A 19,502-nucleotide genomic window follows, 5' to 3' on the forward strand; every position below is an offset into this window, starting at 1 on the left:
AATCCTATTATATACTAACAGTATAATTAAATAATTTTCATGTTCTATTGAAAAGTTGGATCAATATTTACATAAAATCTTTTCCACTTACCAAAGTAGATATATTCTTTTAATCATATGTATGGAAAAACAATACATATTTGCAGAGTATATAAGGTGTCGATATAAATTGATGATAATATTATATCTGTGGTGATACGTGTCTGTATTAGCTAATTTCAATTATATCTATATAAGTTGAGATAAACAAACATAAGATTTCCATATATTTATAACACCTTTACTTCAATTTTACACGAATACATATTGAATATAATAGATAACTTTGGATCTCAGAATATAAAAAATTATTTATCTCCTATAAATAGACGATAGATATTAATCGACCAGAGACACCTCACAGCTCAAGGTCTCCAATTAACATAACAACCAAAAAGAGTAGAGAAATAAAATGCGATATCAATGATGTCCCACATAAATGCAAATTCAATATTAAAAAAAAAAAAACTTAAAAATCAACAACAACGGTCGTGTTATATTAACGAGTGTCCATAGCGAGAGATTCAAATTAAAAAAAAAAACGATATTAAAGCTAGATCACTGACTACATAACTGTCGCCGCTTCAATCCAAGTTTTACAAAAAACAAAAACGAATAAATTCGTCATTACATTATATACGGCGATTACATTATTTACCAAGTTTCACTATTGACATCTGGAAGGTAATTTTTTTTTTGTTTTTTTTTTATAGAATAGGAAGGCGGACGAGCATATGGGCCACCTGATGGTAAGTGGTCACCAAACGCCCTTAGACATTGGCATTGTAAGAAATGTCAACCATCGCTTACATAGCCAATGCGCCACCAACCTTGGGAACTAAGATTTTATGTCCCTTGTGCCTGTAATTACACTGGCTCACTCATCCTTCAAACCGGAACACAACAATAATAAACAAATATAATAATAACAGTAATAAACAAATCGAAAATTTCACAATATCTATTAATAAATTTAAGCCGCATTTAAAAGTAAAAAAAGTTTATTATTCTGTATAAAATTTTATATAAGTGATAAGAGCTTGGAGTTAGTATTCATTGATATTCATTCAGATAACGAAAATTTATTCAAATGTACCTGTATGATTATTACTTGTATACAATCGTTGAAATAGTGTCACCACTGAATTTTTTGCCGATTCCTCTTCTTAAAGTATACATTCCTAACCGGTGGCAGTAGACATTTATTTAACATTCATTTTTGTACTTTATATTTATCTGACATCATTTGCATTTATCCCATTTGTTTTGAATAGAGCTTACAATTTTTCAAATAATTGCCTGACACACCCTTCCTTGGGAATGCGACGAAGTTGTTAAGGCACCGTCATGATGGCATTCATGGCTCATGATAATTTTCCTTAGCATATGCCGTCACAGATTGAAACGTGGTTCATATATTACTCTTTTATCATGGTTTAATAAGATTATTATTATACTTAACTCCAATTTCTTGAATGCTTATTGGCCAGATTAATTAATTTGTTATGTAATCTACTGTCATCGTCGAAGGTAGATTAGATAACAGGCCACCAATTATGCAGTTTAGTATATTACAAATACAATACATTTAAAAAATACGGCAGTTTATATTTATATTATTTAAACAAATTTTGTAAAATTTGGATTAAAAGGCGATTCAATAATTTTTTCATCTACCTAATGTCATTCCTTCATAAATAACATTTGGTTTAATATTAATAAATTCATATTGTAAATATTCAGTATACATTCTATACAGACATACATATTACGTAATACAGATTTCATTGTTAATTCGAATATTAATTAAATAAACGAAAAAAAAAAAACTATTTTAAATATTAAAATGCAGTTGCGGTCTGGAAGATCAACCAATTGAACGGTTGAGCTACCGTGACAACCAAATTAATCTCTTATAACTAAAAACTTTATATACAATCTATATTACAGAGTTACAATACTAGTCGGCACTTTATTATATGCTAATGTTAATAGCAATATACTAAAAACTATATAATTTACACGGTACATATTATGTACATCGATTTCATATATATATGTTATAATGGTTAACCAGTATTGGCTTTAAATACTAAAAATCGAATTTTATAAACAAAATAATATTTAGTATAATTATGTTTTAATCAAAAATTTTCTGTTAAATTTATGTTAAGTAATCAATTCGTCAGTTTTGAATTAATTAAAACTAGCTAGCAGTGACCAGGGAATCGTGGAGCGATGTATTGGTTATATTTAGACGTTATGTGAAATTCATTAAAAAATAACCTTCTCAAAATGAGAAGATTCCTTAGCCCAGCAGTGGTACATATATGCTCTTACGTTATATTATATAAATTCTTTTGTTGCTTCATTATATGATTGGATATTATAATGTCCAAAATTTTAAATTTCATACCTGGAACAAATATTCTGCATAGAGAATTATAAAATATCATAATGACATCCCGTTACATACCGCTATTTCGTCATTTGTTGATTATTAACGATTTTTAAAGACGCTACATCTTATTATAAACTAACTAAAATGCTATAAATGGCACAAAAATAAAAAATGTTAAATTATTCAAGTTATTCCATATCATTTTTTATATATTTTATATAATTATTTTCATACGTTAACTTTATTGTTATATGTTTTTACAAGTTATATTTTTACATAATTTGATTATATAAGTTGTATCGAATGCTAACTTGACAACTAGGTTGACACAAATTATCTTTCTCTGCAATTGTTATTAAAATAAAAATCGAATTGAAGGATTTCTATAGTTAGTTTAGTTAAGACCGTCCGATACGTACTTGTCTTAAATAATATGGGTTACAATCTATATATAATAAATAATAATATCATATAATTGTCAGAAAATAGAATTTACTGAGTTTCTCAGTATAATCCACATCCCGAATCAGTTTTAACTTTAAACATTTAATCTTTTAACGAGAGAATTCAAAAATGATTTTGAGAATTTATTTGTCTAATTTTTTTATATCGCTTTCAATAATATCGAATTAACAAAATATTGATCAAACCATTTGTTAAGTTAGCTTTTAATATACGATTTTTACATTCCGGTTATAACAATTAATTAATCATAAATCATGAATAATTATACAATAACATGTACTAATTTCTTTATAAAGCCATCTCAAGTGACACCATATCTAACCAACCAGTCCTCATTATGTAACACAAACTATAACACTCAGTATTGTTATATGTTAACGACAAACCACAGTTCCTTTACACATCACAAACACTGTCATTTCAACTACACATACACTTCATTGTCTTCGTTAAGTCTGATTGAGTTGTCGTTGGCAGCTAGTTTGAGTAATGTCTTCTTGATTCTTAGAGCTGGTAACCGTACTGATGGGTTTTGATGCCAGCACTCTCGCATGAGGTTAGCCATTCCCACCATTGTCTGAAAAATAAATGAATAAAACAATTGATATTTTATATTTGTTGTGTATTTAGGTTAATGCATATATTGGAAGATTATTTATTGTCCATGATTTGATTTTAACGTATACCGTGCTTTCATTCTTTTGTGGGCCGCGGCAACATGTGTATCGCGTGGGAGCCTTGTTTAAAGTTAGCTAGTGTAATGAACTATTATCCTTCCCATATCCCAAAAATGATAGTATTTTTGGGATATGGGAAGCCATCTTAATAGTGTTCTCTAATCTTCAAGCGTGAAGCGCTTACAAGAATAGCGTCCCAGATTTCGAGGTACCAAACCCCCTTTCTAACCATCTTAATATAGTTTACTTATCCCATATTCTATCGCAAATACACATTAATTTCGGATTACGTATTTTAGATAAACTTGAAATCACTCAAAAACTCATCAAATAGCAATTCTTTGTATTACTGCGATCTTGACTAACATTTTGGAGATCCAAAAGTGTTTTGTTGTTACAAAGGCAGTCTATGGGCGGCGTATCCGAATATCTTAATAGTATAAATAAGTTACCGGATGCGGATCGTCCGGCGGGTCGGGGCGCTCGTTGTCGACGCACACGATCTTGCGCATCTCGTCGAAACTGGGGTCAGCGGGCGCCAGGTCGTGGTATGGCGGGCTATGCTCGCGCGCCGGGCTCACACGCCGACACGTCTCCCACAGCACCAGCGCCAGAGCGTAGATGTCGCAGCGGCGGTACGACTCGAAGCATTGCAGGTTCATACTGAAACATATGTTCATATCTTACATATGAGGCTACAGCTCGGTAATACTGTACCGGTCAAAGGTCTTCTCATATATTATTGCATAAGTTTTATTAAATAGTTAGGGCCCGAGAGTGAATGGGTAAGTGATCATCACCCAATTGCCAACCTGTGGTACTGCCTAGGAAATGTTATGCTCCTTATGTCTGTATAACATATCCTTTTATGTCATCATGTCATCTATTATCAGATAAAATTCTAGTGGGAGGCTCACCTCTGGTCGAGCACCTCGGGGCTCATGTACCGCTTGGTGCCCTGGCGCGCGTCGCGCAGCGCGCCGGCCGCCACGTGGCGCCGCGTCACGGCCAGCCCGAGGTCGGCGATGCAGCACTCGCCGTTCACCTTCACCAGAATGTTCTTGGACTTGATGTCCCGATGCGCTATGGCCGGTTTCCCCTTGAATACGGAAATTTTCAACTCATTAATATTTTAAAGCGTGACGATCGCGCATAATTTGATCTGATACCGACCCACATGTAATGCAAGAGTATTAGGAGCTGTCTTCGCTGATTTCTTAGCCTTATATGAACACAGCTATATAGTTTCATCATAATCAATGGTATACAAATATTTTTTACAACATAACATTACATTCTTGTTATTTTAACCAAAACTTTAGAACACTTAATCGAGGTTTGCCAAAAAGTTACTTATTTTAGAAAGGCAGGCAGCAAATAAATCTTACAATGGGGTGAATACTTACTGTATTCACCTTCCCCCATAGAAACTGGCAATGCAAGACACAAAAAAGCATCAGAGCATTTTAGATGTTACAATTCTCTATAATTACACTGGCTAACTCAGCCTTCAACCAAAGTAAACAAAGCTTATATACCAAACAAAGATAAGCGAAGGACTTACCTGTGTCCCATGTATGTCTGTGTGTAGATGTAAAAGGCCATTAACAATGGATAAAGATATTAACATCATTTGATTCCTCGTCAGTGTCGTCCTGCTGAGGTGCTCATACAGCGAGCCGAGTGGATGGAAGTGTGTGATTAACCACAACTGAAAAATATAAAAAAATATTTCAAGTGACTCTTACATTAACTCATAAAATAAAGTACAAAACAATGGAATTTTATTTACAAATATTCTATCTTTAGCGACTACAAATGAACTAATTTATATTTTTTTGTTGTTGTTTCTTTCTAAAAACAACATAAAAACATACAAACATTTAGTAAAACAGAAATAAGTTAAATGTCTTATATTATTATTACTTATAAATCAAGTGGAAATCGTGATTGGTAATTCCCGAAGTATATAATCAAACAAGTGACCTCTCTATAAGGTAAAAAAACGGTGGGACAGAAAAGTACACTGTAAAAAGCACCATAGTTTTGCTGTGCAGGGTCAAATGCTTTATATTTTCCGAAGCACGGAAGTGAAACCCTGTCAACCTCCAAACTCACCTATTGAATTTATGAGATGAACCCAATAATTTTGATGCTCTGACTTTGAGTTTGAACCGAGTTAGTTCAACAAACACATGGGTTTGCACCAATCTTAAAACAATACACCAGTTATCACTACACACCTGTGTACAGCTGTTCCTACTGGTCATGTCGCTGCCGATGTAGGCGAGTATATTGTCGTGCCTGAGTAGGACAGTGCTGTATATCTCCGTCTCTCTCCTCCAGCTGGCTTCGTCTCGCGAGAAGAATATCTTCACAGCGACACTGTCCGCGTACCACGAACCGCGCCACACCTCCCCGTACCGACCCTGAGAGTGAATATCATATTTTTTATACTAACAACATGACCACTATGTAAATTACCGACTTTATTTATCTCATATTCTTCGGTGAAGGAAAACAGCCTTCTACTTAAATGGCAGAGTAGGGGTTGACTTGACGATACTTGGACATTTCATACATAAATCATGTGCCATGCCACTTCATATAACATAAACTCCTTCTTTTATTTTGAATAATATAGATAAGTGATTGGAGCTGTAAGAAATATTACTGTAACCATTCATTACATCACCGATGCGCCATCAACCTTCGGAACTAAGCTAAACTACTAAACTAAGATGTTATGTCCCTTGTGCATTTAGTTACACTGGTAAACAATAATACTAAATATTGCTGTTTGCTGTGATGAACATATGTGATGTCGAAACCCATTACATACATAACTCGCATAACTGAAGTGCATACACTTTAACAATGATTTAACTATTATCTCAATATATTATATTAACTTTTGTATTGTTTCTTTCAGAGCTGTTTCATTATATACAATTTTTTAAATATATAAAATATAAATTAACACAATACTAACTTTGCCAATCCGTTCGATCAGAGACACCTGCTTGGCCAGTGTTCTTTGTACCATGAGCGGTAACCCAGAACCGGAGCCACTAGTCACTGAACATTCCAAGTATTCTCTGAGGGTGGAGTCACCGGCTGCAACAGCATGCAAGCCAGCCCCATTCTGCGATCCTTCTAGACCTAGAAAAACGAATAACCATTAGCTTTATATATCAGGTATGGAGAAAACGTAATTAGTTAAGCTTTTTTTCACAGGAATTCTGCTTAAAACATCCTGTTTTTCCTGGCAACCTTTTTTTTTATTAAAGCTGAAAAAATGCCTTGCCCGCTTCCCCACGGGAACAGCAGGTACGAGGGGCTCACCAGTGTCCAAGGCACCGAGTGCGCCCCAAAAATCGGAATACCCACTAAAAAACCACAATGAGAGCCACGGGATCGCTTTCGCATGCTACCGTAAGGACCTAGCAACCCTAGTTCAACTTGAACGTAACATATAGAAACTAAGAAATCAACTTCGACAATAAACTCATAGAACTCATCAGAAAATCTTTCAATTAAATAGTCAAAACCAGTACAAAGAGACAATGCTCATATAACATTTCATACCTTCATAATAAGCGCTTGTTACATGTGGACTGTACATGTTAGACGAGAAATAATTTGAATCTGCTCCTAGTTTCTGCGCTGCACGTGACACGCGTAACCTGGAAACATTAAAAATAATATGTTAATAACATTAACCTTATATATAATACTGGATTAATTTTTATTTATATGCTGTCGGTACAGTCAAATTCAACCTTGAAATTTCAAAAACAGAGTAATTATACTATAAATTGTTATCACAACATATTATTAAATAAAATACTCTTGCTGCATCTGTCTGTACGCGATAAACTCAAACAGTACGCAACAGATTTTCATATAGTATAGGAAGGCAGACCAGCATATGGGCCACCTGATGGTAAGTGGTCACCAACACCCTTAGACATTGGCATTGTAAGAAATGTTAACCATCGCTTACATCACCAATGCGCCACTAAACTTGGGAACTAAGATGTTATGTCACTTGTGCCTTTAATTACACTGGCTCACTCACCCTTCAAACCGGAACACAACAATACCAAGTACTGCTGTTTTGCGATAGAATATCTGATGATGGGTGGTACCTACCCAGACAAGCTTGCACAAAGCTCTACCACCAGTATATTATATTATGTATTTGGATATAAACGATTTATGCAGTCCCTGTGTGAAGCCAAGATGGTTAGCTAGTAACTATATATGAATCACAAGCGCTTACCTATGGCTCCTTCTTAGCAACATTATGGCCATAGCACCGATCACGCTCACAGCCAGCACCGAGAGCACCACGCTCAGCCACAGCTTCCACGTGCCAGTACTGAGCGGCTCCATGGCCATGTCAGCCGGGGAAAGCGATGGGAAGCTGCCGTCGTTGCACATGTTACCCTGGCAGCAAGTGATGTTCAATTGGCCGGCGTGACGTTTTCGAGGCCTAGAGTAATTAGTAATAATGTAGACACAGCAAAGTAAAGTAACAGCACAAAAATGTTTAACTGCTGGAATACATATGTGTCAGATTATCATCAGAAAAATGCAGTTTCCCTTCACCAATGAGCATGAGATAAAGCTAGTGTTGCTTGTTTTGGAATTAAACCCTCATACGGTTACGACGTCCCATCACACGAGTTGTACCCACTGGGGCGACTATACCGTGGTGAGATTCACCTCTGCGCGTTGTTGGTGGTGCGGCACGTGAACTGGTAGTGGTCCCGCTTGGAGGAGCAGCCGCGCGAGTGGCGCAGCGCGCCGTCCGACGCGCGCACCGTGGACTTGAAGCAGTACAGCGCCTCCTCGCACACCTGCGCGCCCTCCGCGCTCTCCGCGCCCTCCGCGCCGCACTCCGGCGACTCGCACTGGTGGCATTTGTACCTGGAATGTTTACAATTGGTTCATTAGGTTTGTTTGGGCCAATGGACAGTCACGTCCAACCTCCGACTATTTCAAGGTAAATCAGACACAATAAAAAGATGATTGAGGACCATCAACTTCCAAACTCAACAAGCAAACAAGCTGCTCCTGGGAGTTTCTTGATAAAAAACTGGACAACTTTTTACTAGCTCAGCCAGAGATTTGTATCTAGGACCTTATGATCTTGTAGGCAAACCACTATACAAATAAGGTAATCATGCCTTCTCTCTCATTACTTTGTATAAAACAGAATTCTTACATTACCTTTTTTGAAATTTCCTCCTTTAGGCAGCAAAAAAAAAAATCAAATATAAAATTGTTTCAATCATCATAGAATGGAATCAAATCAAAAAATGTATCCTTTTATATTATTCATTATATGAATATGAATACAGTTGATAATGTCATTATTATTATTGAGAAAAATCATTCTACAAACTAGAAAGAAAACTCTGGTTTACTAATGACAACTGATAAAACTTACGGCATTACTTCTGAATTGTTTCGCAGATGATTAGTTAAACAATGTAGATCTATAGATATCACATTTTAGTAATAATACTTCTATTAATTTATCTATTATTAAATTCAACATAAACAACAGAACTTCAAACTTAGATATATACTTAACCAGCAAAGAAGATTATAATAACAATTCTGTAAGAAATAAAATCATTTCTTAGACTGTCAAAACTTAAGATTGGTGGTGACCTCGGGAACTAAGATTTTTTGTTACTTATGCCTGTAGTTACACTGGCTTACCCTTCAAATTAGTACACAAAAAAACTTAGATCTGTTCATTTGTGTTTATGTGATGTATGATTGTTATGTACTCGAATAGGCTTCTGTAGAGCTCTCTTAAAATTATTCATTTCTCACCTCGGTTGATGAACCATCATCTTTTTATCCACAGATATGGGATCATCTCTAATGTGGTTGTCAGCTTGTGTAATCGATGCTCCGTCTTGCTCCAGGTTGTCCAAGCCTGGAAGTCCTGCTGGAAATTTAAATAGATGACTTGATTATTACCATTACTTTAAAGATATATAGATCAACTATCAAATTAAACAGTTTAGTATTAATTGTCTGTGACAACCGATTGAGCTGACACACACATAATAAATTCAAATAAATAAAAGCATTTTAGAAAAAATAAAATGCAAATTATTAATAAATATTTTTCAGTTAAATTTGGCTCAAATTATAATTGTTTAATACACATTTAAAACACATACGCGGAATTTATATTAAATAATGTTGTTTGTAAGTAAGGTTCTAAAAATGTTTAGTAATTAAAAAAACATTATCTTGTATACGATAGCAAGAAAACCGTATGTTTTGATGTCGACTAAAAATTATATTTTATTAACACTGATACATAATTAAATCTATGATACTACGTTGATATATATTTAATAGTAAGTAAACAGTAGGCATGAGCTTGCGTCTGTTCAGAAAACAATAATAAAAACCTTGTCGTAAAGACAATTTACAGAAGCCAAGTGATTTCAATGACTTCCACCAATAGTATCACGATGAAACTTTCACAGATTGTATATTTCAAGTTTCCACTTTACATTATACGCTTAAATTCACATTTACTTACCATGACAAGCATTTAAAAGTAAAAATATGAACAAGTATCGCACTATGACAACGTCCGCCATTCTTCGTTCATCATAACAATGCACAAGGAGTCATTCGAGTGACGTTTTATGAAAGTTGTAATGGAGTGGTTGCGGAAATTATTTATTAGTGTTTTTGAAAATAAATAGAACATAAATTATTTCATTATATTTCTGAACAGTGGTAAAATTAAATACATTTTTAGATTAAGAGTCCCTAATTTATCCATATCCGGTTACAGAAAATAAAAGTTATGAAAAAATTATTTAAGAAAGGCTAAGTACTCACTTATAACAACATATTTTTAAAGTCAATAACTAAAACATGAAAGTACAAAATACATATTTTAATTTCACGATAATACTAATTAAGTGTGTACGATTTGAATATTTCGTAAATCAAATTAGTTTTAATCTTTTCTTGTTTAATGTGAATTGTAAATTTAATTTTTTCTTGTAAGTATCCGATCGTTGCCGGTATTTCAAAAAATCAAAAATGTCGGTTGCTTGTATTTTGTTTGAAAGAATCTTAGTATTCTAATTTATATAAACAAAATACATTGAAATTCTTATTTTGCTTATCATTGAACACTAAATTAATTGAATAAATTTTGTGCAATCCAAAATGCCCAGAACAAAACGCCCAGTACGAAAACAGGAGAAAATTGCAGAAGATGACGATGCTTTGAAGAAACTGAATAAACTTGGTATTTATTTTACACTTTGCGTATCTTAGTCTACAATATTTGTTTGAAAAACAATTTTAATATACATTCAAAACATTTTAGAGTGCAGTGGCACTTACATAGTGATGTAATAAATTCCATGAATATGCTTCAACTTTCATAATAATTCTTTTATAAACAGTCATTGACCAGAAAAACAAAATCGACTCACGCGCTCACATGGAATTGAGGAATGTGGAACTAGCATTTAAGATTCTTCTGGGTTCAATCAGCAATACATACTTGCAAAAAACGGTGGGACAGTTGGTAAGTAAAACGTTTAAATACCTTGCAAAAGGCTATGACTTAATTCATTAAATGTACTTACAAATATTAACGCCGTGTCTTTGTTCTCAAAAATACTGATTGAGTTTGTGTAATTAGTATTTTATAGGTTGTAGGATTAATATAAGTACCATACTTATATTAATCGTACAACGTTGTTAATCGTACAATGTTTGTTTATATAGTGTATTTATGTTGAGTTATAGCTTATTATGTAGAATGCTGCAAAAACTAATAGGTACTCAAGAATAAAAACATTTTACTGGTGGTAGTGCTTTGTGCAAGCTCATCTGGGTAGGTACTAATCAGATATTCTACTGCAAAACAGCAGTACTTGGTATTGTTGTTGAAGTTGTTCCGGTTTGAAGGGTGAGTGACCCAGTGTAATTACAGGCACAAGGGACATAACATCTTAGTTCCGGATGGCCCATTGGTGATGTAAGCGATGGTTAGCATTTCTTACAATGCCTATGTCTATGGGTGTCGGTGATCACTTATCATCAGATGGCCCATATGCTTGTCTCTATTCCCCAACTCTCATAATGCGATGGGACAGCAATCTGACTCGACATGACCAATGGCTTTACGTGCTTTTCGAGGCATGGGACTGAACACTGTGCTGCTACTGAGAATTTTCTGTCAAAAAAACCCAATAACTTTTTATTGACCCGACCCGGGAATTGAACCCAGGACCTGCGGGTCTGTGGCCTTACTTCAAGCCACTAGACCAAAGAAGCAGTCAAGCTTCGTTGGTCGTTAATATTGTAATTTTAGAGATAGAACAAGATATTGAAATTATTGCAAAATATTGGATGTGCTTTCCAACATAATTGGCTTAATATAAATACACAGTTTGACATTATTTAGAAAAATAATATGGATTATATCCTTAATTTTACTCATACAAAGGCAGACTAGGTGTTTGCATATATTTCATGTTTAAAGATTATTTTTGTTCAAAAGAAGAAGACAATTGAATGAATCAAAATATTTTTATTCAAATAGACTTTTACAGATACTTTTGAATCGTCAACCTAATTAATTTACTAACCTAATTATATTAATTGTAATTAGATAGATTCTTAACCAAATTAAAAGCTGAAAATTCACGGATGCCTCGGATATTCAGTTCCATTTCAACATTAAAATAATTTAGTTGTATTAAAAATTGTGGGTTGAATTAGTGAGAATTGTCAGATTATATATACAGTAAGCATAAAAACTGAACATTTATTTATCTCTTGATTTAGGTATGAACAATTGTTGTAATTAAAAATGAATGTGATTGTTTGGTTCATATAGATTTATATATTTTTTGTTAAATAAAATACGGTTAAGTATGTAAAAGTGAATAACAAAAGTCTACTTTGTATTTTATTTTTTATTGTGATAACTGAATGTGTGATGCAGTAAAAGCAGATCCAAACTGAAAGTAATTGTTTTGCGTGCAGTACAAATGGGTATCAGTATGAATAAAACATGTTTACGAAAATATCACCTCAACGGAGCATCATAAAATAAAAAAATATAAGAATGTTTTTAAACTTTGAAGTAAAAGTAATAAAAAATATATTTTTTATAGTTGATATGTTTCGAAATACTTGCCTTTTTCCATAGTTCAAATGTAATTACTATTTTTATTTACTACGTAAATTCCACGACAGCCCACGACGAAATAAAATTGTGTACATTGCTATTATATCAAATTTGCGTTAAAGTTAGGAAATTGGAATCAAGTTTTGATTATAGAATACTCACAACGGTCGCGTTTAAGCATTTTTTCGTTATAAGATGTTCTTTTCCCTTACGCAGGGTTACTTACTCGGTGTCAGTAGATTTCTCGGGTTCATTCATTTCGACTTACAGTGCCGGCAACCCGAGCGGGCGCTTCGTTAGAATACTATAAAAATTGAGACAGCACTGAATCGGTTAATGTAATATTTGTATTAGGAGTGAGGACGATAATAGACGTGCAATTTTTAAACTTGTATTTGTATTCCGATGAACTATATTGATTATTATGATATATTTATTATTCCACCTGTTCATATATTTCGTTGCAAGTTCCTAATGGTTGTCTGGATGAAATCGCTGCTTAAAGATAAGGAGGCCTTATAAACGTGCATTAGGAAAAAAATATCGCTGAAAACTATATTTCACATATAACGTTGCGTGGCAAAAGAATGCAGCTTAGTATTGCTCAGTCGAAACCCAGTACCAATTCAGTACTGTATTTTTTCATATCTATGTATCTATCTATGTAACGGAAAATTTACAATAATATATATTAATATTTTCACAGAAAACAGAACTACATCTCAAAGAACCGGTAACGGGAAGGTCTACAACCAGAAATTCGAGCCGAGCTGCTTCTCACGATGACGGTATATATATTCAAATACTCCTTGATAATAATCAACTTCGTATATATACAATAAATTAATAATTATGTAGCTTGAATACAAAGAAATGTGTAAATTTTTATTTATTTAGTATTTTGACAAGATATTTTAGCTTCGTAAAGGTAAATTGAAAATTATGTCACTAATTGCAACACTATACAATATGATGTAGTCTGGATATCGTGTACTTGCTAATTAATTCACTTCATAATAAAGCTACGCGCGATCTCGTTTGTATAGGTTACAGTTCGATAAATTAAAAGTTCTTTGCATTGATATATCCAGTTTGAGGGGGGAGGCGAGACAAAATCCCATGGTTTCTGGTGCATTGAAATAGCTAGAAAGGCTTCGTACAGTGCCAATGTCATTAATCGGTTGTGACCACTTATTGAAAAAGCCGAGATTGCCTAGTGGTTAGAACGCGTGAATCTTAACCGATGATCGTGGGTTCAAACCCGGACAAGCACCACTGAATGTTTATGTGCTTAATTTGTGTTTATAAGTCATCTCGTGCTTGACAGTGAAGGAAAACATCGTGAGGAAACCTGCATGTGTCTAATTTCATTAAAATTCTGCCACATGTATATTCTACCAACCCGCATTGGAGCAGCGTGGTGGAATAAGCTCCAAACCTTCTCCTCAAAAGGGAGAGGAGGCCTTAGCCCAGAAGTGGGACATTAACAGGCTCTTACTGTACTGTACTGACCACTTATTACCATGTGGATCATTAGCGTCTGCCTTCTTATGTAAAAAAACATTGACATTCATCTCCAATCTGTATATAAATCAAATGTTTCAAGAGTATAATATCTGGGTGAACTTCTCGGAACTTCGATAATTACCTTTACCTCAAGTGACCATCAAAGAAAGTTCCCGGTAAATTTTGCCTGTTGGCAAGGAGGTCGTCCAAGGCACACGCGATCTTTTGACGTTCTGCCTTTGGTTTTAAGTTTGTCCTCTGGCACTTTGACAGGAATAGTCATGACTCTAAAGAGATATATAGTCAGCAGCACAGGTACAGTTGCTCTTGCAATTTCCTCACTCTAATTATACGAATAGAGTTCAATCACATACGATCGGAGAGAGTGAACAGGCGCAAAACCAATGACTTTACGTGCTCTCCCAGTAAGTGTAAACAGATACTGCCGACTTTCAGACTCCGGGTTGACTTTTGATCAGATGCTGCTGATTTCTTAAAAGAAATACCCAGTAACACACAACATATAACAATAACAAATCCAGAGTGTTGCAATTTTTGGTCTAATTTTCAAATTGAAATCTTTGATAAATATTTTCTATATTTTTCAAGACTTTATACATCCTCACAGGAGTAGTTTGAATTACGTTAAAGTATTTGAAAGTAGATGGCTTATTTAACTTAATTTTTTACATTTTCTCTGATTGTGTGTCTTTAAAAAAAATGTATTCTAAATTCTTTTCCCTTCAAATTCATCAATTCATTTCTAATTTTATTAAATAAAGACTTCCAATTCAAAGGATTTTCTTGATATGTTTCAAGCATTATAAATTTCATAAATTCACTAGTGGCTGTATTTATAAATAAATTTTAGCCAGTGCTTATTTAAACAGACATGCCTCTCTTTCTATCATCATTGATTTGAAATTCGTAAGAAGAGAAGAGATATTGTTTAATGATTCCACCTCTAAAAATTTATAAGTGAAACCCATAAATGCACAAAATGAAATTGGCCTTACTTATAAGTAATGTTTTGTGAGTGTTTTGTCAAACTCACATCTCTCTCTGTCTATCATCATTTATTTGACATTCGAAAGAAGAGGACAACATTGTTTGAGTAATCAAAATCTAAATAACTTTTATGAGTAAAGTCACCAATTCACAAAATGAGTTTCTTTGACATCTCGCACAATCATCATCTAACAACATGCAACGTCTCCAACTAACCGGGTGCTTTGGATCAGGGTACCTCACTGAGAACTCATCGCAGGGCTCCGGTGAACGAGCCGCTAAGAAAACTTATTTGGGTAAGTCCGCTTGACTCTACATTCTAACATTACTATTTCATTCATTGCTGTTACCTTTATGTAACTGTCTATCTTTTATCTAGTCTCTGTAATATCTTATTTGTTAAGTATAATATTTTTAGGCATTTATTTTATCTTATTTTTATTTATTAATCCTTTATTGCACACACTTTACAAACATTTAGTAACATATAATAGCAAGCAGAACATGTAGTATGCAAAGGCGGCCTTACCACTTACAGTGATCTCTTCCAGGCAACCTCTGTAAAGAGAAATGCTTATGTGTTTTTTAGCCGGGATCACTAATTGGGCATAGTGTGTGTAACTTATACTTAAAATTTATTGGTAATATACCAACCTACATACATATAAACTTATATAAGAAATAAATAACCATATACATATAATAATACAACATGCTATAGTTATATTAATAGATAATAATTATGCAAATGAATTAATGATTATGGTAATTAATGTTAGTTATTCTCCAAGGGAAGTGGGAATTTCTTCTCTTTGTTTAGTAATATCTATGTTCGTTATTAGTGTACCGAAATGTTGCTCAAAGGTGCCAACGATATATCTAGTCTGCCCGTTTGCTTCCAGCCCCGCCGTCGGCGAGCCGCTCCGCCAGCCGGCGCTCCCGCTCGGCGGACGCGTCGCTGCGCTCGGCTCGCGCCGCGCCGCGCACGCAGCGCCGCCGCTCGCGCTCCGTGTACCGCACGCCCGCCTACAGCAAGAACGCCGCCGTCACCTACCCCGTCATCACGCCCAAGGTACCGCACGCCCGCCTACAGCAAGAACGCCGCCGTCACCTACCCCGTCATCACGCCCAAGGTACCGCACGCCCGCCTACAGCAAGAACGCCGCCGTCACCTACCCCGTCATCACGCCCAAGGTACCGCACGCCCGCCTACAGCAAGAACGCCGCCGTCACCTACCCCGTCATCACGCCCAAGGTACCGCACGCCCGCCTACAGCAAGAACGCCGCCGTCACCTACCCCGTCATCACGCCCAAGGTACCGCACGCCCGCCTACAGCAAGAACGCCGCCGTCACCTACCCCGTCATCACGCCCAAGGTACCGCACGCCCGCCTACAGCAAGAACGCCGCCGTCACCTACCCCGTCATCACGCCCAAGGTACCGCACGCCCGCCTACAGCAAGAACGCCGCCGTCACCTACCCCGTCATCACGCCCAAGGTACCGCACGCCCGCCTACAGCAAGAACGCCGCCGTCACCTACCCCGTCATCACGCCCAAGGTACCGCACGCCCGCCTACAGCAAGAACGCCGCCGTCACCTACCCCGTCATCACGCCCAAGGTACCGCACGCCCGCCTACAGCAAGAACGCCGCCGTCACCTACCCCGTCATCACGCCCAAGGTACCGCACGCCCGCCTACAGCAAGAACGCCGCCGTCACCTACCCCGTCATCACGCCCAAGGTACCGCACGCCCGCCTACAGCAAGAACGCCGCCGTCACCTACCCCGTCATCACGCCCAAGGTACCGCACGCCCGCCTACAGCAAGAACGCCGCCGTCACCTACCCCGTCATCACGCCCAAGGTACCGCACGCTGTGCTGTCTAGGCGCCGCTAGGCGAACACTGAATTCTATTATATACATATTTATAAAATTAAAAGTAGAACTAATTGGCCACATTGCTTAACAGCGGTGTGATGCATGTGTACATGTGACCGAATTTCACCTTACACGCGCATGTATTTTTATGGGATGTTCATTAAATAAATAACAAAACCACTGTGTAATTCTTATTTACTCAGTTAAACAATTGATTGAGAAATAAATATAATAATATGGTAATATTCCAGGTGACGCCGCACACTCCGCTGACGGTGCTTCGCCAGCCGCGCGCGGGGGAGATGGTGCTGTCGATGTCCGGCTCGCCCGTCATGGCCACCTCCGTTTGCACGTCAGTGTCACCACTAAATTATTCATATCATACACGAAATCTAATCAAAATAAACTTTATTTAAGTAGGCTTTAATAAGACTTTTGGCTTTAAATTAATTCCTTCTGAGCAATCGTGTTTTTAATTTTATATATTAAAATATTACACCTACTATAAAAGCGTAACAGAACTAATTTGTGTTAATTTAACAATTTCAGGATGCAGTCAGATGAAAGAGCCAACTGTAATATCATGCTTCAGGATGGCACAATGCTTTCTCTACAGCCGAAGCAGCTCCGTCAGTCGCAGGCGTACATTCCATTCTCTCTCATGGACTCCAATGTACTGCATCAGCTCAAGACACTTAAAGATAACCTCGATAAGGTTGTCAAACTTGGAGAGAAGGCTATAAAATGAAACGATAATGTATAGGATAGGAAATTGACATAGCTGTTAAATTTATGATAATAATTGAAGAAGATAGGACTTAGTTGTATGTTAAAGGCGTGAATAAGATGTTCCTTGACAAGTATGACCATAGACAATATTAACCGTAGCTGCTTACGCTGTCTAACTAATAAATAGGCCATCCATATGTATAATAATTTACAAAACAAAAAAATAAACATAAAAATGAGTTTGTACTATATATATATAAGAATGATTATAATATACTCTTTTACTATTAACTGATTCAATTTAACATAATCTCTTATTCCATTGCACAATCATTATTTATAATGTGATTGTGCCTGATTATCTCAATGGTGTAAAAGCCGATTAGCGAAGTGAAAACCGCAGGTTTCATGTTTACAACTGTTGTTGTTCCCACTACAGTGGACCCCCGGTAATACGGCAGTGTCGGATTATAGAGTACTGCCTAAGGGTATGTACGCACTATGCGGATAGCCGGAATGCGGTCAACCGTCCGGTTAGCCGCAGGACGCGGTTGCAACTGCGGTTAATCGGGCGGCGGCTAGCCGTAACCGCAACCGGAAAGTGCGGATAGGATAACGTTGCGGTTTCATCGAACCATTTCGAAGATGGACGCTGAAGAAGTCGCAACTATTTATTATATTTACTTGCGCTATATAAAGAAAAAGAAACAAAGAAAAAGGTACTGGGTTCATCCTTATTTGCAAACTCGAGATGAGACTAAACATTTTGAAATATTTTTCGGAGAGCTCAAAAAGTATGAAGACAAGTTTTTTCGATACACTAGAATGAGTCTAAAATCATTTGAAGAACTTTTAAGCATTCTGAGAACCTGTATTGTACCTGTAGTGGCGGGCGGTCGACCGCAAACTACTAACCGCGTAGTGGGTATTGCAACCGTCCGGATGATCGTCAGTCGGGCCGCAGTGCTGCGAGCGACCGCAACGGTTGAGCGGCAGCCGCATGACAGTCCGTATAAATACTAATTTTTCATACATTTTTTTGATTGCGGTTAACCGGACGGTTAACCGCACTCCGGCTATCCGCATAGTGCGTACATACCCTAAGACCCCCTAGAGTCGGGATTTTTTTTAAAGAGTACCTTGTAATCTGACAAATTCCAGATGCAATGATAAGATTCTATATGTTATATATATGTACTCCGAAGTATATACATATGATAATTCATTATGTATGTCAAATTTAGTAAATTAAACAACACAATAGGGAGCTTAAATTTTATTATAAAATTAAAGTCATTTATGCTATAGAACTTACAAAAAATATGCAATAACTTAACATTAGGAAATAATTGTGTACAAACAAATGTACATACTAAAATAATCAAAAATTATGAATCAATCACTTTAAGAAGCATGAAAATATTGATCAATTTTTTTTTGTTTAACATTGTTGAAACGCGAGATGAAAGCTTATATCCCACAGTCATCTCAAAAGTAGAAGTTCGTTGTAGGATGCACCATTCTCTTCAGCCCATTGCAAACACAGGTCAAAGGCGTTAATCGTATCTTGTGCTGTCACTTGCGGAGTAGAT

At 36.1% G+C, this 19,502-nt stretch overlaps 2 protein-coding genes across 3 annotated transcripts; one reads left to right on the forward strand and one right to left on the reverse strand.

The window, feature by feature from the left end:
- Positions 1-684: 684 nt before the first annotated feature.
- LOC126777053 (activin receptor type-1) lies at positions 685-10,360 on the reverse strand. Of its 2 annotated transcripts, XM_050499907.1 has the most exons (12): positions 10,163-10,360; positions 9,436-9,553; positions 8,821-8,838; positions 8,314-8,517; positions 7,868-8,080; positions 7,171-7,268; positions 6,575-6,744; positions 5,826-6,011; positions 5,147-5,293; positions 4,500-4,681; positions 4,035-4,245; positions 685-3,482 (listed from the first exon to the last, which is right to left on the reverse strand). In XM_050499907.1, the coding sequence occupies exons 1-12, from the start codon at positions 10,221-10,223 to the stop codon at positions 3,330-3,332; spliced, it is 1,761 nt and encodes a 586-aa protein (XP_050355864.1). In that variant the 5' UTR covers positions 10,224-10,360; the 3' UTR covers positions 685-3,329. The 2 variants fall into 2 exon arrangements, with proteins under 2 accessions (XP_050355864.1, XP_050355865.1); XM_050499908.1 differs by lacking the exon at positions 8,821-8,838.
- Positions 10,361-10,680: 320 nt separating this feature from the next.
- On the forward strand, positions 10,681-18,391 carry LOC126777106 (borealin). The gene is made up of 7 exons (XM_050500001.1): positions 10,681-10,888; positions 11,049-11,173; positions 13,494-13,575; positions 15,535-15,597; positions 16,204-16,373; positions 17,433-17,533; positions 17,731-18,391. Exons 1-7 carry the CDS (start codon positions 10,807-10,809, stop codon positions 17,927-17,929), a joined length of 822 nt encoding a protein of 273 aa, XP_050355958.1. The 5' UTR covers positions 10,681-10,806; the 3' UTR covers positions 17,930-18,391.
- The last annotated feature ends 1,111 nt before the right edge of the window (positions 18,392-19,502 follow it).

The sequence above is a fragment of the Nymphalis io genome, chromosome 22 (assembly GCF_905147045.1).
Source record: "Nymphalis io chromosome 22, ilAglIoxx1.1, whole genome shotgun sequence".
In the NCBI taxonomy this organism is placed as follows: domain Eukaryota; kingdom Metazoa; phylum Arthropoda; class Insecta; order Lepidoptera; family Nymphalidae; genus Nymphalis; species Nymphalis io.